Consider the following 25,181-nt stretch of genomic DNA (forward strand, 5'->3'; position numbering starts at 1 on the left):
CTGCTTTTAAACGGATAGGATGTATTCGATGAGAAAAGCCGACGACTCATATTAATTCGCGTAAAACTTTTATGCGCTGGTTAACATGTTGGCGACGCGCGAAATAATTATTTAGGGACTTCGTGTAAACTCCTGCTAAATTCATTGGAGCCCAACACGAAGAAAACAATGTTCCACTACCACGTTTCAACAGTTAATTGGATACTAGAACCACAGGTCACTAATTTTGACCAATAGGTTCATGCCATGTGGCATGAACGATTTTGGTACAATAATTTTGCCTTCAGCATTTTAATTTTTAGGCGTTACATCTGATGGCGGATTGGGGCACTACTGACCGTTCCATATCTGGATGAGAGGAATAATCTAACGGCTGAGATTACCGCTCGACGATTGTTGGGCTCCGACGCGAATTAGGCCAGGGGCTGTTCCGTGATTCTCGGAGCAAATTGGGGTGTTTATGGGAAGCTCCAGGTTTGGCTTCCTTACGGCGTCGCAGGGGGCTGTTTTAACCCAAGAGAGATGGAGTAGAAAAACCCTAGTCCCCGAGCTGTACCCGCGACTCGATTCTTCGATTGGGGATCGAAGCAGGCGATGTTGGAGGGTTTCTTCGTTGTTTTGTAGGGTTTTCCGATCGGTCATGTCTCTTGGGAAGCTCGCCATCGTCATTGGAGCGGGTACGTCTCTCTCCCCCACCCTTCCTCTCCGAAGAATCTTGGGCTGTTTCCAGTATTTTCTTCCAAGGTTTCAGTTCTGGTTTGGTTATTTGGTTTCTTTGATTTTTTTTCCCCTCAAGAGTGGAAATTGATCTATATTTATTTTTGCGAACTAATTCTGAACCTTGTTATCTGGTGCAATTTTACTCCGTGAGTTGGATTTTGAGGTCTTATTAACTTAGATTAATTCGGTGGCACTGGTTTGGCGTTGAAATATTGTAAATTTTGAGTCGTGGGAAGCAAGTTAATTAGTGAAACTGAGTATTTTGGTCATCATATAGAGTGATTTAGTGTAGAATTTTTGTTTCTTTTCTCTAATAAACCTTTTATGCTACTCAATGAGATAAATATTGGGAATTTACGTGGAAGAATTTGATAGGGCATGACGGTGCCTTTTGTCATCGAAGTAATTTGATTTTCAGTTTTCACTTAAATCTTAGGGATGTTGTTCAGTTTCAAGTATGCCTCTCTGGTCTGGGTTGAAGACTGGAGCTTGGAAGTTTGGAATTTGAGGGAGTGCATGTGGATTGAGGGAGAGGGATTGATAGGATTTTGAGGTCTGGGAGGTTAAGTGGTGTTTAATATTTATGGGGAGGAGTCTCATGAGACCGGATTTCTTCCAAATCTTCTTCTTTCCACAGTTTAGGGGATCCTAAGAAAATGTTCTGGGAAATTTAGAAGATTATTAAGATAAAAGGCTCTCTGAGAGGATTTGCTATATTTTGTAAGTAGGAGCTTTTGACTTGAAAGATTTGAATCAGAAGCCTATTTCATTGGCTTCTAAGATAATCGTCAATATATAGCATAGAGATAGTGGGGATTTTCTGATGGTTGGTATTGACTAATCTGCATGCCTTTAGTAGTAGCAGGACACTTGTGAATGTTAGAAATATAACTGTGATTAAAAGGTGAACCAGGATTTGTCTGCATTGTGGACTTTGGGATAATCGTTGGACAATGAAGTCAAGATTTCTTTGTCTTGCATGGAAAAAATGGGGGAATATTGGTGATGAGCTGATTTATTTGGAAGACTCCCAATTCGCCTTTAGGCTTGTCATGGATGTTTCAGTTAGCTGTTTCTTAAGCTTTGTTGATCAGCTCCAAAGTCAATCTCACAAGATCAATTTATACTCATCTGAAAGAATCATATGGTGTCCTTGTGGACTTTTGTTACGTGAGAAGGCTATGGAGAAAATTCTAAATATTCATTTTGTGCCAAGATGCTCTATCGTTTCACCTATGAGTTCAACTTTCATATAACAATTTATATATTTTTTTAAAATTTAATTTTGGATCAAGAATGTTATGGTTCATAGTATTTGAAGGTATCAAATGATATGGTAATATACATAATGGGAATTTGGATTTGCTGTCTTGCAATTGCATATCAAAATTTTAAAGATTGGAAGACAAATTGCTGAATAGGGGATGAACACTAGTATTTCAACATATTGAAGAAAATAGTGAGTGAAGAATAGTCAGCTACAGACAAAGATTAGGAGAAACTTAATGGGTTAAATTCGGTTTGATGATCATTTTTTATCACATTTGTCAGGAGACACCAACTAGGAAAATGAGTAGTTACTAGAAGGAAGAAGAGCCTACTTAATCTGGGATTGGATGTGACTCCCTCCTTAAAAGGATAGAGTGTTCCTCAAAATTTTCCTATCCAATCATGGATTTGTTCAGAGCATCTGCCATCTTGTTAGGCTTGACTAGATAAGTACCATAACTTCAACCAAGCATGTGTGAAGGCACAACTGTAATTTGCTGGGAACACTGAAACAACATTATGAACGTTTCATCCACGCAACATTGTTAGTATACAATAAAATTATATCTACATGTGAATAAAGGGTCAAAGTTGATTTATGTGGATTCCATAGAAAGATGTACTAAAAATATTTCCGGATTGACTGTGAACCTAGAAGGCCTTTTCTATTAACATGAGTACCTATGGAAGAAAAGTTGAATTTGCTGTCATATAATTCATAAAGGTTTCATATATTAGTGAATAACAATGTATGCATCTAAAATGTTTTATTAAAATATCATTGCATAGGTTGAATTGGAACTTGAAACCATGTCAGTGGAAGTGCTTTGGCCCACTGTCTTTGAGTAATGACACCAATTCAAATTTCAGAAACTGACGCAACAAGAGGAGGTTGTCAACATAACCAAGCAACTTCACATGTATTATTGAACCATTTTAGCCTATAGGGATGCTATCTTCATATCATATTTCTAGTTAACCTTTACAAACTCATAGTGACATTTACTCAAAGTTCAAGACTTTCAATTCTGTTTTCATCTGGAACAACAAATTTCAGTTTCAATAGTTTTGGCAATAATTTTGGCAATTTCAGGCATAAAAAACAAAATAGAATGTCTGGAAAATAAATTAGCCATTGTTCTTAAATTATATTACATTGTTTGGACCTTTGAGCAAATTTTGTCGGTGATTTCAAACTACATTAAAAAAAATTGAATTTTAGGAAAAAAATTCGTGTGTAGAATATTATCTTTCTGTATGATGACTGGAATCAGGACAATCAAAATTTTATATATAGTTTGAACTCTAGGATAACTAAACCTTTTGTCCAGAAGAACTTTGAATCTTTTTGCCGCCTAGTGTTGCATTTTTTTTAAAAAAATTTGTAAAAAATCATAAAATCTATGGTTGGTCTAGAATATTACTTATTTCTTCAAGTGAAATCAAGAAATGGCAGAAAACTAGTATATTTTTTGACCTTATAAGTTGTTTTGGTTGTATTTCTAAAACTGACCCTAGTATTGGATTAGCTTGAATCTGAAATATTGGGGTTTTGGCATCTTTGGTGTAATTTTGTGGCCAAGGATCAAGCGCTAATGTTGGTGGGCATGGTGGACATGGGTACTACCATGCTGAAACCTCTCAAGAAAATGGTGAAAAGATTTTTTCCTTGGAGTATCTATTCATGCCAAATCAATATGGACTGACATGGGTCAATACCCTACAATAGTAGAGTATCTCAGGATACATAAGTGCCCAGGATCAGCATCAGCCTAGGATGGCATGACATGGTTGGCAAAAATTGGAACCTAAATCCTTGGTCATAGTATGCACTAGTATGATCATAAAATCAAAGCGGTGGAATTTTTTGAGTCATGAATAATTACCATGTAGAACATCTTAATGCAAGGTTACAAGTGCAGCTTGTGCTGATGGATGTGTCTGATTTCAGTTAATACCAACACTTGGTATGAGTTGATGCAAAACCTATTAGTTCTTTTTTTTTTTTTAAGTTTTAACAAAAAGAGAGGTATTAAGTAATTTTTATTTTGGCATTGTGTGATACGGGTGTCAAGATGGTATAGCAAGGCATATGTAGTTGGCATGACATTGCTTTATCTTTAAAATATTTTTAAGAATTTATGTTATTTGTATTTTATTTTGGCATGGCATGAGGTGCATGCCATTAGGCATGTGCAGTAACTCATTGGCTTCTGCACTCCAGTCCTTGTCTTATTTTCTTTTATGCTATTAACTGATATTTAAGAGGGTCATGGAGGTTAATTGGATCAACTCCAACATGTTTAGTTTCCAAGGTCATGCCCATTAAAGAGTCATTAGAGTATCGTTTTTAGTAGAAAGCAATTACTTTCATTAAGAATGAGATGTTTCAAATGCTGAGTTTTTTTGGCTTTCTTCATATATACTTATTGTAGATCATGGCAAGGAAATGGATGGTGTAAGTCACAACAGATGATTCTCTCTTTCCCCCACCTTTCCTTTTTTGCCTTTGTCTTCTATCTTTCAAGTTCTAGTTCTTCTCCAACTCCCATAGTGTTGTCCCGTGCCTTCTTGCCTCTTTTAAGAGGGACTGCCATTCTATTTTTTTTCCCTAAATGAAGACTAGGAAATATCTTTTTCGCTTTCTTTCTCATCTTATCACATTGATATTGAAATAAAGTTGTTTAAAAACTCATTCAGGGTTCTTGGATGCCCTTTTCTTCCTTTCTTGGGGGTGAATTTTGATGCCTTGTTCATCTCTGTAGCAATGAATTATCTATTTTTTGTTTCACATTAGTTTCGGGTGAAATATCAAACATTATTTTACTTTTGTCCGTTTATGACCAGCCTATTTTGCAATGAAGCATTTCTAATTTGTGCTATGGCACTAAATTTGTTCTTCCTGTTCTAAGATGCTGGATAGATAGTGCTTTTACTAATATAATGCATCAGCCCTCTTTCCATTTCTTATTGGCTATTTTATTTCCCCAATGTTATTCATATTATGGTGCATCACCTTCCATGTGAGTCGACCTCTAGCAAAGTGATCCATTTCCCTTAGTTAAAATGAAGTTAACATCCCATTATTACCATCTGACATTTTTTAGGACTATAATCAAGCACTTTCAGTTAGGATGTCCAAGTGAATACGTTGTTTGTGCTACATCCTGTTGGTTCCCATAGCTTGGGCTTAAGATTTTCATTGTAAAGGATAATGCAAGCACCACAGTGTTACTGAATAGGTCAATCTGTTATTAAAGACTTGGTCTATGTACTCTTTTGGTAATTCTTTTGAAAGTTTGTGATGAAATGACTGCTTGTTGCTTGCAGGCTTGTCTTGTTCCGGTCTTTATAATTGTTGTCATTTAACCTGTGTCTTGCGTAAGCCCTCATTCTGCATTATTCTTTTGCTTAATCAATGTGACCTGGTCTTTCCAAGGCATTTGCTTGAAGTGTTGGGTGCAGATTGAAACAAATTAAAAAAGGAAGAACAGTCAAAAAACTTGCAGAACTAGCTAGCCAACTGAAAAAAGGAATTTGTTATGGGCTTGTATTTCTGTGTGTTTAGAAACAATAACATGAACTTCATCTTTAGTGGAAACATTCAATTCATGGATTTGCTCATGAACAATATGTCCTTGATTAGACCATATTGGATTAGCACCCACATAATGACAAGGTTTAAGAGCCTTAGGATTTTAATTGTATGCTTAATATGACTGCTAAGCATGTTGTCCGTTTCAGGGTCTTCATATTCAGTGGAATAGCTTTACATGATTCACTCTAAGGAAATACATTAGGTTGGTGTTATTTAAAAAAAAAAAAAAAACTAATTCAAGGCTGGGACTTTATTGTCACGATAGATCGGATTTTATGCCATTTTCCTTGATGATGTATCTGGCAAATTGTTAATGATGAAGTTTGGTTTTGTAGCATTTTGCTTGGACAAATCTGGCACATTGCTAATTGTGGAGTGCACTTGATGAGGTTGCATGTCTGGTTTGTGTAAATGAAATTCCATCTTTATGAAAATGTTTTCTAATCTGGTTTTCCATGCCTCAAATGAGGGCCATGGGAGAATCGCATTGGATATGTATTGGAAAATCATAAAACATTGTATGACAATGTACAGCAAAAAATAATAGTTATGGTAAATACTCTGCAAGAAAGGGGCTTGTTATGTCATTAGTTTGATAAACTAGGAGAAATCTTTTATAACATAGATAAAGGTTGTTAGAGAAAAGAACTTGTGAAGCTTGATATGACATATAATCTAAATTTGGTAAGGCTTGTGGTGGAGATCCAAGTTCATCCCATAATGCATCCTAGTGCTATGGCTTAGAAATTCCATTAGATCTTATTTTAGTTATTGATTTTCTATATTCTCTGCTTGTTTCCTTGTTACTTTAAGTTTCAGTGGGTCTATTTGTAATCATAGTCTGAGATTAAAATATCTTAGATTTTATTTGATGTCTTAACAGGCTCAATTACTGTAGTGATTGCTGTTCACAGTATTATTCACACTATGGTAACTGTGAACAGTAACTGGCCCATTATGAATGGCACTATAGGGATCTTGAAAGTTCTGTTTGGGTCTTTTATTCTTTAAATACGAAGTTGGTTTTGTATTCAGGTTTATTGCAGAATATAAATAAAAGAATGCTTCTTTGGTGTTTCTTCTCACGTGGGTGATTCCACAATGGATCCAGTTTGAGACCAGCACCTAGGTGAGATTCCTAGGTCCTGGAGTGAGTCCAATATCATCTTCTATCTCTTTGTCCTTTTCACTATAATTGGTGCATTCGTTCAGTTATTTGTCCTCCTTTTTTCTTTTTTTCATATTATTTCTATGTTTTCTTGTTTTCTATTGACCCTATATTGCCTCCTTGATACCTAAACAACCAACCTGCTGCACTTATTAGCCGTCTACCAGCCCCTCTCAAATAGATCATAGTCCACATCACTTGGACCCTAAAACCCAAATCCTTATGTTGGATTCTTTTTCCTCCACACAGCTTACCATGCTAGCTAATTGATAAGGAGCCCAGATCTGATTTCTGGTGGACAGCAAGGTGTTCAATCTATCCCTAAGCACATTCAAGTTCTCTTCATTTCCTTATTTGGGCCCTAAATTCATATTAGTTGGATTCGTCTTAGCATTTAATATAAATTTTGCATTGAAATTCGATTGTTCATCATTGAAATTTATTGAAACTCAGGTCTAATCCAAATTTGCAGCAACCCTTTGTACCTGTCCTATCCTAAATCCTTGTAGATCTTCTCTTATTGACTGTCAGTTTATGCTTATGATTGTATGTGCTACAATGCTTTAAAAGATGGTGGCCAAAGTCCTTTGATGTGTCAGCCGTTCCTTTCTCATGCTGCTCAAGTCTTTGAAACTTTGAATTGTCAGTATGAGAACCTAAACTTTTCCTTGTGGTTATAAGTGAAGAAAACTGAACACATGGATGTTTCATATCCGATGCCGCATTGATGTAACCAAGGTTAAATTCGGAGCTTACCTTCTGATTCCAGAGGATTTTCATAAGCTCTAAATTGAGTATGGATGAATGTACAAGGAAATGGAAAATTGCTAGTTTATGTTCTTACATAATAGATCATATTAAGATATCTGAATCTGCCCTGAGCTGCAATATTTTCGGGCCTTCATATTTCATCATGAAGTGAGGCAAGCATACTAATTAATCTTTTACCATCTGGGAAGATTAGCTGAGAGATTGTTCTGTTCTGCATTTACCATCAAATTGATATATTCCTTTTTGTTGTCATTGTTGTTGAAAGTAGAAAAGGAAATGTCAAAGGATAATCTCTAAAAGAAAGAATTTTTGGCTTTTGAATTGTACAGCTGTCTAATATTGATTTACTGGTGATTGTATTTCAGGTTTAGTTGGGTCCGCTCTCTCAAAGGAAGGGCGCTTATCTGATATAACGGACATATTTTCTGGTGCTCTGAAGGTATATTGTCTACAATCAATTTATATTGTTTGATAGGGATAAGCAAAACTGGTGAATCTCTTCCATTACGTTGTCTAAATCATGATATAAAAGTTCAATTCAAACTATGCACTATTCTTATTATTGACTTACCTGTACTGCAGATCGTCACAAAGCACCTTCAACAAGATAAAGATAGCTCTCGATCTAGTGGAAAACCACAAACCGATTCTCTATTAGCTCAGGTTTGGATATCAGCCTTTCTGTCATCTGGTAATCCTTTGCCAGCAATTTGGGGCCTTATAAAATTTTGTGCTGCATGGTTGTTTAGTCATTATGGTATGTTTCATCAGAGTGGAAAGATTAGTGCAATTCTTGGTCAGTCATCTTTTATTATTTGGTATTTATGTTTGTGTGGTGCAATGTAGCTAGGACAATAACAACATGTATGTCAGAAGTTACCAATGGAACGTCTATTGCAAATTATGGAAAGATGATGCATGATTTCCCTATGGTTTTTGTTATGTTTACTTGGAAGATACCAAGCTATCAAATCATCATCTCCTTGTTTAATGTGGCAACATGCACACTGCTTTAGAATAACAAATTCAATACTGTGATTTGATTTTTTTGAAAATATTGGACTTGATTTTTTTTTTTGACAAAAAATTGCAAGGAATGATAATCTACACCTATCCTTCACTTTGCCACCCCTATCATTTGGCAATTAATTGATTTAAAAACTTCATTACATGATTTGATATCATATGTTGATCAAAATGCCCATCCATATTCTAAAATATACGTCTTTGTCAAACATTACAATCGTGATGCCCCTTTTGTTTCGGTAGTGTCGATTGGATCGATGAGAGATTGGGTCCTTAGATGCTATTGGGACATTAGTTCTCTTATGTATTGGGATTTTCTGACTATCTTTTTTGGTACCGATTGGTCGGGACGATTGTGTTTCAATGCTTGAGACAATTGTGTCCTGACACTTGGGACAACCTAATGTCTTAGGAAATAATCTTGTTTTTAACTTTTTTGTCCATACTTGTTATGAATGATCATTTCAGTCTATTCTACTATCGTATTGAGCTATCCAAGTCAAGATGGGCCTTGATACTAGGATTTAAACCCTTCCATAGCTAATCATTCACCTATATAAATTTTTTAGAGGGACTAAATTTAAGGTGATGGTATCATGAAATATTGGATAGTCTAAGCATGTCGGAGCCGCATATACAATCAACTCTCATTTAGACCTACTGATGAAGTGGGTTGAAGTTGATGGTTAGGTTTGATGTGGGTTTCAAGGGGCCTGATATGGTTACAATAGTGTTAAAATATCAATTATGTTACAGTTATTGCAATTAGGTATTGGTATCAGGTCTTGCCCAACACTTGTGGTATCACCCCTTGCCACTTTGGGCAATGGGGTGGGGGTTCGACTTTGTTGCAATCAATCCTCGGGGAGTGGAGTGGGTATAAGGTGGAAAACAGGGAAGTTTTAGCATAGGTTTCACTGAACTATCCTAAACTGGGCGGTTTGGGCCATGTCGAATCAAAATAGGCAAGAACTAGGATGGTTCGGGCCTTAAAAACCCCCAAGCCTCCAAATCCATCATCCTCTTCCCCCCCTCCCCCCATGATCAAAGTTTTGAACCTCCACCGATATTTGATGCTGAAAGCTCCATCGATACCCAATGTTGATGCCACCATGATCGATTGACACCAACACCGATATTGATGCCCTCAATTGATGCTGATACTAACTCCAACTTCCTTGATCGCCACTGATGCCCGATATGCCTCTCTTTCTCCCTCCCCCTCCTCTTTTCCCTTCTCCCGTTCCCTCTTTCTCCCCTTCATCTTCTTTCCCCACCCCTGGTTCTCCTCCTAGGATTAGGCTTAGGGTTTTCTCTCCCTTCCTTCCATTGCCTCTTCCTCTCCCCACCTCCATGCCCCCCTCCTTTCTCTTCTCACTCTTCCTCCCTTTCCTCCTCCCTCTCCTAGGTTTGATCCATGTAGTATTGGTACAGTGCATACAGCTATCGTACGAATACTAGACCTGTTGCCAGCTGGTACGACCCTTATTACCGGTCCGTTAAACCTTGGTTTAACCCCTCTTAATCTCCAAAAAGAAGGCATTGCGTACCTAGTAATAAGAACTAGTTGTTAGTTATGTTGTTATTAATATTGCTATCATTAAGAAAATTACTTGCATTATCATTACTATTGTATTCAATATATTATTTTTATTTTTAAATACTTAAAGAATAATAATTATATATGCACCTGCGTATGCAGCCCATATACTGCATATGCACCATGTGGTCCCTTGGCGCACACATTTGCAGACTTCTTTTAAAACAACACTTCCCACTCTTTGTCAACTCTGGGATTAAGCAATTAATTAAATGTGGCAATCCCTCTAGAACATTTTGTGTGATATGTTGATCAAGATATCTGTTCATTCTGTGTAATATACTTCTGTTGTTAATCTTTCAGTTATCTAAACCTTTTAGAGGGAAACTAATTTTATGTTGATGTCATCTTGTGCTTTTTCAGGTTAATAATCTAAGACAGGAGCTGCAAGTTTTGGCCTCATCCAGATCAGTTACAATTGTAACTGGTACAAGTGCAGGTTAGAGATTGGGATAAACACCTCCCTCTTTTTTAGATGTTGCTTGTTGATATGTAATTAATCTGTATTTTGTTTGCAAGATTCAGAGTTGATGCTAATATGAGTGTTGGATATTAAGATATATATGAGCATGACATTCTTTGGCATCTTACTGAGTCATTTCAAGATTAGTAAAGAAAAAACAATATTGTGCACTCCTGTTATTTGTTAGATTAGTTGTTGCTGCAAGAGAACAACATTCCTAGTTGTTATATTTACTCATTATTTAAGTTACTTCTGATCTTTAACAGAAGAAATTTGCGTGTTCAAATTATCAATAAGTTTTCTAATAGGGGAACCTGCTGTTTTCTTGACTTTTCCTGAATGCCACGCTGTCACCTAATTACCAAGAAGTGGTTCTTTTGAGACAATATCTTTGATAGAAAAGAACCGGAAATTTGTTCTACTTTTGCATCATCTTTCTACCCTAGATCAAAACTCTCAAACATTCATGTGTTAGTCTCCACATATCTACACCAGTAAAAGTTACCACATCTTTAATTAAATATGTCCTCACATAATTCATTTCTTACTTTTATGGGAGATAAACAAGACATAGCTATCTCTCAAAATGACTGTGTATCAAATTTTTGAACAAGGTTAAATCATGTCCTGGTGCCTGCATCTATTGGGGACTGGGTTGATAGGGTATTGAACATCCACATACTGGCACACAATATGTTATGTTATCCTAGTACCATACCAGGTCCTCAATCTTTTCCTTTTTGGTTTATTTTTCAATTTGTTTTTGATGCTTGTGTTTTTGTTTGGCTTTTTATTTTTTATTTTTTTGGAAAAAAAAATGTTTGCTGAGGGTTATTAACTGAGGAGTCCATGATTTCGTTTATGGTGCTAGAACTGGCCCCAACACCAATTTGGTGCTGGTTTTTTTTTCTCTCTAGTTTGCTTTTTATGATGCTTTACTTTTAGATAAGTAACTCCTTAAAGCATATTCTTAAATTTATTTGATATAATAAATGCGGAAACTATGAAATTAAATGATGTTAGCAAGATAACAAGGCAAGTGCAAATTTATGGCTGAAAAATGCTGTAGATTCAATAATTTGTGTGCTTAAATGTATAAAAAAACAGAGCAAAAAATTTTTTAGCACTTAATTGATTGTCAGGACCTTTTTATCCAACGCTTTTTTTTTTTTTTATTGAAGTCGTTTGACCATCATGTCTGAGGATGTTTCTTTCCGATGCAACAGATGAAACTTTTCTTTCTTCCAACATAATAAGCTATCTTAAACTTGCCTAGTGTTTTTTAGGTAATGGCATCATCACATCTTTTCCTTCACATTTCATTTGCAGGTTCTGGTACTTATGGTGTAACAGCTGTAATTGTTATAGGAGTTGTTGGTTATGGGTATGTCTGGTGGAAGGTAATTAACACTTACCTCTTTCATTTATACGTGATGGCTGGCCTGTTTCTCTATGTCAGAAATATTGAGACAACAGCAAGGTGCCTTGGGTTCTCATGAACAGTTGAAGCGAAATTAATAGCCTCATATTTTTGTCTACTGCTTAGATTTTATGCCCATGTGAACATTCTCAAGCAGTTGCTCTTTTAGTTGGCTTCAGATCTATTGAGATCTAATCAGAGGCTACTTTTTGCATTTGACAGGGCTGGAAGCTTTCTGATATGATGTTTGTGACACGACGTGGTTTATCTGATGCCTGTACTGCAGTAGGCAAAAAACTCGAGCTAGTTTCATCATCTATTGCTGTAAGTTAACTGCTTAGTCCACTTTGTTTTCTTTTTACCTCAACAGAATGCTTTCAAGCATTGTTTTTTCTCTCTGTTAGTAGATCTGAATCTAAGTTAGAGCTTGGGAGTCTTGCGACCAACATATAAGAGAGAATCAACTGTGACATGTCAAGATCAAGTTAAAAAGATCATCTTTTTGTGCTGCTTCATGACATGCCAATAAAACTGCATGCTATTAATCTGGATGAAGGGGACATTTTGCTGTACTTTTTCATATTAAAATGTACACTGGATGTTTATGCTGCTTGCTTGTCGATGTATCTACTCATTCTGCCAGTTTCAACTAATTAATGCAAATTGTATAACCTTTTGGGCTGGATGACCATAGAAAATCATACATGTGCTTATTTTTCTGATTTTGTCAGAATGCAAAAACAGATGATTATCAGATCACAAGTTGGTGTTGTCATTCACTCAAATCAACACCATTTGCCAACGTAAATGTAGCCACTCAAGGATGTGTTATCATTTTGTTTCCAATACATTTTCAATAACCAGCATGTTAAAATCACCTGCATTTTATTTTTTGTGGGAATAGTGCCTGCTCAAATAGTGCACAGTTGCTAGAAGTTAGTCAACAATTAAATATCTGTTTAATGGTTCACACTGTGTTTAAGGTTTCCAAAGCACAGATTTAGCTAGGCTTTTCAACTTCAAGCAAGAATCCTGTTCTGCGGCCTGATGCTTGCACTATAATGCATCACTGACTAAGATAGTGGTTTTAATCCATGTATGTGTATATGATAGTAGTAGACCATTTAGATATTGATTATCATTTGGTGTTGGCAGTATATTGGGATTGTTGCAGACTTTCTTCCAATCATTCGATCCCTTTTGTTTTCATCAATTCTTGATCTGTGTTTTTTATCATACATTTCCTCTTCTTAGTGATTTGAGCATAATGTTTATTTATGATATAACACATGCACTAAGTTCTACTTTTTCCTCGATAGAGTTAAAATATCTGGCTTCTTATTGGACAGATATAATCATTTAGATGATTCTTATCTTTATTATCATATCTTGTTATGATAACTACCCTATAGTCCAAACTTTGAATTCAGCATGTTTAGGATTTCAAGTTTTGTACTAATGTTAAATTATAAAAGGTCCTGAAGAGCTAAATACTTTACCCTAGTCAGTCTCTATTACTTTCTTGTTCAAAGTATGCCTATTATTGCTTTTTTTTTTTTTTTTGTTAGTTGATAGAACTGCTTCTCTAGGGACCAATACTTTGTTCAGCAACTTTAAGGGGAGCTGCATATTTATAGAGTATTCTTTTGTTGACAAAATTGCATAATTTTAATTCACACCATCAAACAGTCATTACTTGTAAAGCGGGATGAGCACGGAACATCTAAAGTGGCAGATGGTATGCAGTGAGAGAGAAAAGAGAGAAGGAAATGAGAGGAAATTGTGTAAAGAGATGTATTCACTTCTAATATATTTTATTAAAAACTACTAATAAAATTCCTAAGGCTTGCCAGCTTGCTATGTCTCTTTAAAGCAAAATTTCCTAAAACAAATAGATTTATGCAAAAGCTCTATTGAGGCTAGATTATCCATGTTGTGACATTAATACATGTATTGCAAGTACTCTGAAACTAAACTCATCCAAAAGGCTAGGTGAAATGTATTACTTTGGTTCCTTGGCATTATGTAAGTATTAGACCTATTCATATGTTGGGTTAGGTCAAGCTTTGTCCAAAGGTCAAAACTTTCTTAGGCCTGGCTTGGCCTAGTCTTCGGGCCGATATTCTTGGCTCGAGCCTGACTCTTATTTGAGCTTAGAGTTTCAGGCTGAGCCTTGGGCTTTATGACCCTTATTTATTTTTTTTTAAAAACTAAAAATACTAAAAAATGATTAAAATATTATAAAAACAGCTAAATATGAATAATTAAATATTGCCAATAATTTGCAACATATCTATTATCTCGTTAAGTTCACATATCAACAACCATCATTAACTGAGTCTACTAGTACATCAAACATAAATAAATAGCACAAAAAAAGAAGGTTAAGCCTGACTCGAGCTTAGGTTATTTTTCAAGCTCAAGCTTGACTCGTTCATTAAGTAGGCCCAATTTTTGGGCCTAGTCCATCGGGCCTAAACCTTTGGCCTGAGCTTGCCCAAAAGGCTTTGGACTCGAGCAGGTCGCCGAGCCCATGAATGAGTCTAGTAAATATCCAAGATCTACCTAGTAGACAACCAATATAGAACTAAACAAGCTTGCACAGGTCCTGACACACTCCTCATCCAAGCTTGTTAGGATAAGGGTCCAATGATTCAATCACGATCAACATGATTAGCTTGTGATCAGCTATGAAAGGATCCATGCTTTAGTGCCCCCTAGTCAACATAAATGGTTTGAGTCTGCATTGATACCATTTGTAATGGCCCAGATATGCATTCTAAGTTTATTGGAATTAGTGTTCCTCTAACATGGTTTTCCTTGAAAATTTTCTCCAAGCAAGCTCTTTTTCATAATAAAGGATTCACATTCTATACTTTTCAGATTCTGATAATAAATATTCCATTTTCATAGCCTTTAAGTTTTATTCTAAGCATATTATGTCATGAAATTTGCCTGTTTCTTTGACAAGAAGATACTTTAAAATTAACCTATTTGTGCTTGGACTGGAGCATTTAGTTGTCAACTTCTAGTGCTTATCTTGAGGTTCTAGGTGTAAGACTAGTAATTGATTGGAAACATTTTGCAAGCCCCTCGTTTATATGCTTCAGTACATGAAGATCATCTACTCTCCAAACTCACCAGTAATTAATTTTCTCAAGCTTCCTTTAACTACTGTGGTATTCTATATGTATTCTATCATTTATAATGCTACATAGTAAAATCTCTCTATAGTGGTGCAAAATTTTTTCTATAATGATCCGTCAAGTTTGAATATGATTTAAAATGAGTGCATGTTCGGACTTGATATTTGTCATATTATGAAATAATAGAAACTCTCATGCTATGATCCATGGGTTTTCTTATTGTGGATTAAAAGCTTGGTTCATCTTTGCCCATGCTTTGACAAGACCCTTGAAGACCTATTTGTTTCATTAGTTGATGCCCCTGGATTTATGTAATTTCCTTGTATTTAACATGGACATATTAGACTTTTTGTCCTTCCATCAATTAGTTCCAATTGAAAGAAATTGTGAAGAATAGTGGTCCAATTTGGACAGCATTCAGATTCCATATTATTGGGAGAAAAAGGAAAAGAAAAGAAAATCATCACATCCAAGCTTATTTCATTCTGCTATGATTAATCTCTTGATATTGCTGTGCTTGAATTCCCATAGACAAGGTCGGCCAAGATCTAGGTTTTTAAAGCTGCTTGAGTTTGGATGCTTCAGATCTTGTAGTCAAAGCAACTAAATTTTGCATAAAAAAATATTTTGTTCATTGGCACATGCATCAAGTTGGCGCTACTCTTTCAACCATAGAGTTGGTGGTTGAGGTGAGGCAGACTTGAGTTTGAATTGTTGAAAACTGATCAATTAACGGTCTGTATGCTCCATCATGATGGTCATCTTCATGGTAATTTCAGTCACGACATCCAGCTTGCTAGTACTTCCGTCTGTTTTGTTTGATTGCTAACACTTATCAAGACAAGCAAGATATCGCTAACATACATTTGTCATCATTCCTTTTTTAAGATGAGATAATATTTGAAATCAGCTTAATGCAGACTGGTAGGAGCCTGTAAGGCATGATGAGCTCTAAACTTTACTGTTAATGAATGGGAGATAGTGAACAAAAAAAGGGAAAGAAGAGGAGGGTATAAAAGAGGACTATGGAATGTACGAGGAAGGAAAATAGTTTGTTTGATATAACTCATAAGTTTCTCTAAATCCATCCTCCACAGGAAAAAAGCCTAAAAATGTTATCTATTTCTAGTACGATCTAGAACCAGCATAAATAGAACTTTAACTCCTTGGTTATGCTATAGTTACCGAAGGATTGATAATCAAAACAAAGCTTTCATATATAGATATTAACTTGGCCTATTAAGTCAAAGAAGCCAATCTAGAGACTGGTTGAGCTGTCCATAATTACCCCCAAATGGAGAACAGATATTAAAGAAAAATGCCAGTCAGAATTGGACTCTATAATGTATTACGTCTAGAATCTGATCTAATTATTTTTTTAAGATTCATAAGTTTTTCAAATTAGAGTATGATATCTGTTGCCTTCTTAGCTGGTTTGTTGTACCCCTGTATTTGTTTCTCTTATACATTTACTATCAAAGTTCTTATGATTTGCAGGATGCCAGGCGACATTTATCTTCAAGGATCGATCGTGTAGATATTAACCTAGATGAGTGTAGGGATCTTACTAATGCCACCAAAGGCGAGGTGGGATAGCTACTTTGCTAAACTCTTCTTTTCCATGTTAATGCTTTATATTATTTGCAGATTATGACTTTTGTGAATTAACTTATAGGTTTCAAGACTAAATGGAGAACTAAGTGGGATCCATCAGGACGTTGAATCTGTTCATCGCTTCATCCAGACTCTGGTGATTTATTTGAATTATTAAGTTATTTGCACGTTATATTCCTAATTTCTGAAATTCCCCTCCCCCTTTCCAAAGAAATAGAGAAGAAAAAGAGAAAAAGAAACAAAACCCATGAACACCTGCATCTCTCTTAAATTAAAAGTAATACATATTATTTTCATCAAAAAAATAAAAGTAATACTTATTATTTTCATCAAAAAAAATAAAAGTAATACATATTGATTTCAGCAAAGTCATTTTCTTATTTTATTTGTCACTCCATTGATGAAAGCTGGATAAATTACCATCCTTTTCTTAGAAGAAGGAAATAGGAGAAGAAAAACTCTGCAAAGATGTCTGCTGATTCTCATATTTGTTGTGCCTCAGGGGACCAAGATTAGTCGAATAGAAGAAAGTCAGGTATATTTAAAAAAAATTATACTGAAGTCCAATTTTATCTTTCTGCTATTTTTATTTTCTTTGTGGTCATAGTTAATGTTCACAAAAATCTGTATTAGGACATTACAACACGGGGACTTTATAGCCTGTGCATGTTCGTTGATAGCATGGAGAATAGGAGAGATGCAGAACCTACTCAGGCAAGTGAATGCTTATCATCCATACCATGTTTTCTTCATGCATATATTGGACTTTATACTATATGGACTGTAATATATGATTATTGGCGTCCACTAAGTTTACATTTTCTTTGCAAATTAACATTTATCTTGATTGCTAGCTGTTTGTTTCATTTAACTAGATTTATTTTGTACTCAACTGCTCAAAATTTTAAACTAAGTAATATCTTCTAAATCTACATCGTGGCATGTAAAATGAAAAAAGCAAATTATTGACAGAGCATGTTATTTTATTGGGCAAATTGTTTCAGTGTACTTATTCTGACTGCTATTTTACAATTAGTATTTAACTAAGTTTTGTCACCATCAATCCCTCTTAAACAGACAGCATTTTTTCTCTGTACTTATTTGAAGCATCATGTCCAATAGTTAATAAGTCTAAATCAACCTTCTATATTCAGGTCTTGCCATCCAGTTCTAGGCTTGCTATTGAACCTCCACAAACTACACCTGTCACAAGGGTAAGAATCAAGCCTTTTTTTTATCTCTCTTTAGTATCTGACATTGTTTATATCCATCATTCCCCCAAACTTGTTGGTCGATTTTCATTTCATGCAACAGAATATCTCGCTCCCACCTACGACACTAGATTCCCCTTCAGCATCGGCATCACCATCAGCATCAGCATCACCATCAGCTGCTATCGAGACTCCCAAGGTTCAGACTTCGCATATTGAGGAAACAACTTTGATCTTTTATAAGTGCTTTCTTTACCACCTAATCAACTTTATATCTTGCAGATTCTGCGATCATCAACGGCTGTTTCAGCTTCAGGCCTAAAGGTTAGCCTGTTTTCCACCCTCTTTATTTCTCTTTAAACATGTTCAGTGAGAGCTCAAAAAATTTAAAGCTGCATTTAGAAGTTTAATTGAACAAATCTTAATACTTTTAAGTTAGAACCTACAATTATATAATTCATAAAAAATAAAACTATTTTAATTTAATCTATGCAGTTTTTCTTCCAACTGTAAATCATAATGCAGTTGATTCGGATTTATTATCGTCTGGCCGAGAAAGACTTTTTCCCCTGCATGCTGGGTTTCTCTTACTGAAGGGCTGCATGATGTCTATCTGATGCCAGTATATGATACCCATTTATTCCCATTTTAGTTGCTATCTTATGAAGCAGACACCCTTTACATGATAAGGCAATGACAGGCCTGAGAAGAAGGCCCACACGATTTCTGACTGGGTACTGTGATTGGATGACTATCGCATGGTGCTTCATCCTAAAACCTCCATCCTCAGCATACTTGTCTGGAAAATAGAAGATCAAGAGAGTTAAAGCTTATGTTTGTTTAGTAAGATTAATGTCTTTGGTCTCATATGAAACTCATCAGATCCCGATTCCTGTCAAGAATTTTTTTAAAAGCATACATTTCAGTTTGAACGAACCAAACATAAAAGAATCGTATCCTGTGAGATCCTAATCATATCATTAAGCTAAATTTTAAGGTACTTTTCATCTTCTCATCTCAGGCTCAGCTAGTTATGCCACCATAGCAGTTGTGAAATAATTTTAAAGGAACTATATACAACATGTTGCACAGGAATATTAATATAGAAAATTATTATTGATAAGGTTTGTGAGTATGCACAAAGAATGCTATTATATTGCCAAGTTGTAGACCTAATTTGTACAAACTTTTTCTTCAGTTTCAACAGTGAACTTCCAATTGATGTTCAAGTCCTGTTGATTGATTTATGTAATATCCTTCACAGTGAATTTTTAGGGTTTGGTTATTCAAGTCCTGTTGATTGATTTATGTAATATCCTTCACAGTGAAGTTTTAGGGTTTGGTTAAAGCTAATGCACTTGACCAAAACTTCTAGAAGTGCCAAAACTGAAACTTGATTGGCCTGACCATATTCAAAATTGGAATGGGTGTTAAGAGGATGCAGAGGAAGGGAGAAGTTGGAGGGGCTGGATAGGCTTTTAATTCTGTAATTCCAGTATATTCATGATGCTGAAATTCATCATTCAAATGAACTATCGTTTCATTTGGGGATGTTAATGGAATATCTAAATTAGCTCAAAAACTGTTATTATCCAATCATAGCCATTTATTGCATCCATTTAGGGATATCTGTTAGATATCAGATTCAAGAATTCATACGCCAGGATTTTAATAGAAGTTGGGGGGAATGGACAGGCGGCTAATTCTGTAAATTCAGGATACTGAATTCCATCATTTAAATGGATTATCATTTCATTTGCGGATGTAAATGGAATATCTGAATCTGATTTATCTCAAAAACTATACTATCAAGTATTAGGCATTTATTTCATCTACATAGGGATATCTGTCAAATGTTAGATTCAGTAATTCATACACGAGGATTTTGATAATGGTCATCAAATCATTATAGCAGTATCCTGTAATGGTTATAACAGCTGGTATATATCCTTATCAGTGTCTTCCAAATATTACGATATTTTTATCATATATTTTATAATATTACGGTTTGTATAAGAAATAGTGTTATGTATGTGTATAAAATATTCATAAATGTTATAGTCATTGTCAACCATTATTTCCTGTTGGAATGGCTATTAATGATTATTATGACATGATAATTAGAAAAACTAAAACAAAACCTTCTTAGTTCTTCAAATATCCAAATAGTGGTTCTTTGTGATGGTATAATGATGGATGATAATGCCATGGCCCTTATATATATCTATAATGGCACTATTAAAGTAATGCTGTATACTCGTTGCTCCGATGCAGAAAATGTCTTCCCTTCCAATTTAGTTGTTTTGTCTGATTTCTGTCTCATCAAGAGATTGAACTGCTGTTAGAAAGGCAGGCCACATCAGCCTTAGCCTACGTTCTGAACGTCGATACAGCAGCCATTTTCATTTTAGATATTGCTCATGACATGGAATCTTTTTTTTTTTTTTTCCTCTTGTTTTTTGTTTTTCCTTCAGGAGTTGCAGGGGTTCTCAAATACGGTTAAAATAGGAATACCAAAATCAAATTCGATAAAGATAGCTACTTCTGAGGCTTCTAGTGGAACTCCATCTGTTGAGGAACCAAGCAGTAGTGCGTCGGGTTCCAGCAGGTCTGGATGGAAGCTGCCGTCTTTCAGTGTTCTTACAAGAACCCGCAGCACTGCTAGTTAATCTCTTCATTTCAGTTTTGGCCTTCTATATGATTCCCAACCGCCTTCAAGGTTGCAACATTGAGCCATCTTTCTTTTATTCACAGCCACATATGCTTTCAGAAGGATAGTTCTCTACATGTGATAATTCGGACACTTGAAATTTTGCAGGCATATAGATTTTTTTTTTTTAAATTTTTTAACAAGATGGATAAATTTATATAATTTCTTGATATACTTGTGAAGTGAATTATAAAGTGGGAAAAAAAAACATGCTGTTTCGAGGGTTGTGAGCAGCTTAGTTCCTATTGAAAGATGACATTAAATATAATTATATATGTAAAAAAACTTTTTTCTTTCAGCATTTTTTCTATTGCAGCCGCTAAATTTCTTGCGGTCTCAAAAGGACATGATCTATTTAATAGATCTACATGCATTAGGTGCTTGGGTTGCAATATCTTTTTGATCTTTCATGTTCATGGCATTGTATAGTGGGTGGGTTCTGAAATGCTTCGGGATGTATGCAAATAATTACAGCTTTGAAGAACTACGAGACAATTGTATTGAAGATGACAAGATTTTAGCACCAAGCTGAATTGGTCCTTTGATACATGCCCCTAACTTGACTTAGGAGGCTAATATCATTGTGCCTCGTACCATTGAAGGCCTTCCGGAATAGGCTCCATGCCCTGAGGGACTTGCAGGGAACCTGATAGATTGGTGTATTATTTGTTGCTTTCCAACTTATAGCGAGAAAGAAAGGGTGTAGTATGACAGTTTAAGAAAATCTAAAAGTTAAAGATTTATGTGTCTAGCCCTATTGTAGAATGATGATTTTGCATCAATCATAGGACCTCTTCAATCTTTGAAAATTCCAAAAGATGTAAAAGAAATAATAGAGGAGCGTCAAACTGGTCCCCGAGAAACAGGGTTGTTTGGGATGGATTTCGTGATAGCAAGCCAACTTCTAAATATGCTAGTCTATTATGAATACTACTATTAAAAGTAAAAGGATGCTTGATAATCTTTTATCACTCTGATGGTGATACTTACGTAGTTTATTAATAATTTTTATACTTTAGTAACTTTCATTTTTCTCAATCTATCAGCCTCATATATCCACCATGGACTTAGCAATCTTTTATATTCTAGTTTTATAATTCTGAATCTTTCAGTATGATTTTTTTTTAAAGAAATGTTTTACTAATAGTTTTTATTACCATTCTTGTGTAAGTTTATAATATTCATTACATTTATCTTTTTTTTTTTTTTTTGAAGTACAATCAAAACTCTTGTTTTCATTATTTATATTAAACATTCACTGGGCAAGTGCCAAATCTTTCATATTCAACTTGTGTAGTTTACAAAATTATCTCCATGCTTTAACAACTTTCTTTCATTTTATCTGTATTGAATATCCACTATTCACTTATCAAATCTTTTTGCATTCTACTTTCATGATTTTGATTCCTTGAGTATTAGACAAGGAAATAAATGAAGGTCTTCACCAATAAGCATTCAAGAAATTGTCTTTGGTATTGTTTGGATGTTCAAATTTTATTTTTGAAATAGGGATACGAATTCCCGATGAATAGCTATTCACTCTTGTTATTTCAGATTTATATTTGGTTAAAAATCTGGTATTCCACTTTTATTCTGGTGCAATTAATGCAATGTTATTCCAGCTACTGTTTGGTTGATATAGAAATAAGTCTCTATTCCATGAGAAATAGAGGATAAATTTTTCAAAAAATTTAAGAATTTCTTTGGCTAAGTTTAGCGTACAGAGAATTGATTTTCTGGCTAAGTATTGTGAGAAATATATAGTTGTTGGATCATCACCATTACCAATTCTTGATGCATCAAGTCTGCATAGAAAGTTGATTTTTTGGCTAAGTATTGTGAGAAATATATAGTTGTTGGATCATCACCGTTACCAATTCTTGATGCATCAAATCTGCGAAAAAGACATGTAAATCTCTTGGCATTTGCTAAACAAAATTAAATGTATACAATTGGTAAGAGTAAAGTATGAGGCAGCAAATAAAAATATGAACTTCTAATTGAACCCAAAATAACTTGCATAAAATAAGAGCATGTACAATTAGTAAGAGTAAAGGATGAAAATCCAAAACCAAAAATAGCATAGAAGGGGCTGGTAACAAGTTAAACATAGCACAAAAAGGGCTACCAACAAGTTAAATCAAAAGTTGAAAGTCAAGAAGAAATTGAATCCAAAATAATTTGCAGAAAATAAGAACCTGTACAATTAGTAAGAGTTAAGGATGAAAACCCAAAACAGATAATAATATGAACTTCGAAGAGGCTGTAAGCTTCGAAATTTTTTATAGCATTACATTAAACTATGGAGACATACAATAGGCATGCCTTTAAATAATGCATCTGGCCTTCAATATGTTGCCTTTTCATCATTGCAAACACCTCTACAATAGGCAATATTAGTATAAGACAACTACAGCTTTGGAAAAGCCCCATAACCAAAAACAGCAACCACGGAATGAGGCAGCATTATACATGAATGATGAAAGTAGTCCAAATACAACATAAAGCTGTCCAAATATAGCATGAAAGGGGCTGCCAACAAGTTAAGCATAGTACAAAATTGGCTACCAACAAGTTAAATCCAAATACTTCGTTAAGCTGTCAAAAGTGGAAAAGCCAAGAAGGAATTGAATCTAAAACAACTTGTAGAAAATAGCCCAAAACAAATATTACATGAACTATGGAGACACACAATGGGTATGCCTTCTTGTAATGCATCTGGGCATCCAAACATAACATAGAAGGGGTTGCCAACAAGTTATATAGAATGGGCTACCAATAAGTTAAAGTCTAAATACATCATCAGGCTACCAAAAAGTTAAATCCAAAAATATCATTAAGTATAGAATACTTTGAGTAAAAGCTCGCAAAGAAGGCATCCAATATTATAAGGCACACAACACAAGTTAAAGATGCACACCTACATCCTCACCAAGTTTGACTATAAACTCCTACTTCAATGAACAAACGGCTTTCAAAATATTGTTAAAGTGCCAAGATATCATCTTTTCTGAGTGCTAGAAAGTTTCAGCTAAAATTCGATTGGTGACACCATGACTTATGCAGTACAGAAAATAGGTTAATTGCTCCTATGCAGTCACGCAGCGGGTGCTAGCTATTAGGCCATGTGACACAAGCAACTGCTCTTATTGTAAGAACATTATGTTCATCATTCTAAAGTAATCGTAACTCCTATCTAGATGGCTACTCAGCATGTTTGTAAGGAGGTCATGATCAGAGAATGGATGGGTTCGATAAGGTATCTTCAAAATCATACTACAATCCTTGACATGAATGATTCTATTACTTATGAGTGTGGTTATCACATCTTGCCAATAATTGTCCTCATCAATCAAAAAGTCTATTAGCTCATGCAAGGTGTCCGTCTAAACAAAAAAAGATAATAGTTTCTCATTATAGCATAATATAAATTGTTTCATCCAAAAGGTACACAGGCATATCCAAATAATTGTACAAATGTATTCATATGCACATCAAAACAAAGGGCTACCTCAAAACATATCTCTTTTATGGAGATTAAATATAAAGTATAGATCCCAAAACAAGAAGCATATAAAGCATAGATTTCAAGTACATCAAATGTGCTTTCAAACGGACTGCCTAAACATAAAAAAATAACATCAACCATGCTTGAAAAAATCATCAGACTGGGTTGGAGATGCAGTTGAGCTACCATAAGTGCTAATCCTGAAAGATTATTTCATGAAAGGATTAAAGCCACCTTGATTCACACCATGCATGAGAAGAGGCATGAAAATATAGGGACACTTCCAAAAAGTACATTTGATCTGAAAAAGGCTGCCACGAGAGGTGGGACATAGTAGAAGTCAGCTATTTTGTCTCTTAAGTGAAGCTTCCAAAAGTGGCCTCTCATAATGCATGAAAAACCATCGATTCATCTCATGTTTAAATCTCTCTTGCAGCAAGGATGCATTCATACGTACCACCGAGAAATCTCTCCAACTTCGACATGCATTCATCAATGGAATACAGCGTAAGTCTAGCAAGCTTGTCCCTCCTAAGAATCTCGGAGATAATTTCTAATCTCCTTCTCTCTTGATCTACCAAATCTGGGAGAGCATCAGTTACATCAATATTCATCCTACTCCTACGTGCTGTAGGAGTCATAGAGCTTGACCTAGATCTCTTTCTAATAGAGGAGGACGGACATGCATTTGGAAAACACTTGATGGGTAGTGTCGGAGCATAGGAAGTTGGGCTGCTGGGGGGTACATCGGACATACTCTATTCAAAAGATTCAAAAGGACCAGAAGATGAGACAGAGACTCGACTACTAGATTGTGAAAGTTGCCCAACGCTAAGATTCAAATCCTCTAAGTCGATCCGATCTACCTTGTTATCAAAGATATCATTATCAAAAATCTCCTCAGGAAGAGTAGATGTGTCCCCATGCCTACTAGTGGCTATGTTCTTTGAGAAAAAG

At 35.2% G+C, this 25,181-nt stretch overlaps 1 protein-coding gene across 2 annotated transcripts; it reads left to right on the forward strand.

Moving 5' to 3' along the window:
* The first annotated feature begins 445 nt into the window (after positions 1-445).
* Positions 446-20,959, forward strand: LOC105042139 (uncharacterized). Of its 2 annotated transcripts, none has more exons than XM_010919245.3 (14): positions 446-677; positions 7,892-7,965; positions 8,109-8,189; positions 10,516-10,591; positions 11,945-12,015; positions 12,258-12,359; positions 16,679-16,768; positions 16,857-16,931; positions 17,298-17,330; positions 17,429-17,509; positions 17,950-18,009; positions 18,110-18,205; positions 18,289-18,330; positions 20,481-20,959. In XM_010919245.3, the coding sequence occupies exons 1-14, from the start codon at positions 461-463 to the stop codon at positions 20,673-20,675; spliced, it is 1,293 nt and encodes a 430-aa protein (XP_010917547.2). In that variant the 5' UTR covers positions 446-460; the 3' UTR covers positions 20,676-20,959. The 2 variants fall into 2 exon arrangements, with proteins under 2 accessions (XP_010917547.2, XP_010917548.2); XM_010919246.4 differs by lacking the exon at positions 20,481-20,959 and adding an exon at positions 18,502-18,652.
* The last annotated feature ends 4,222 nt before the right edge of the window (positions 20,960-25,181 follow it).

Source organism: Elaeis guineensis, chromosome 9 (assembly GCF_000442705.2).
Source record: "Elaeis guineensis isolate ETL-2024a chromosome 9, EG11, whole genome shotgun sequence".
Taxonomy (NCBI): domain Eukaryota; kingdom Viridiplantae; phylum Streptophyta; class Magnoliopsida; order Arecales; family Arecaceae; genus Elaeis; species Elaeis guineensis.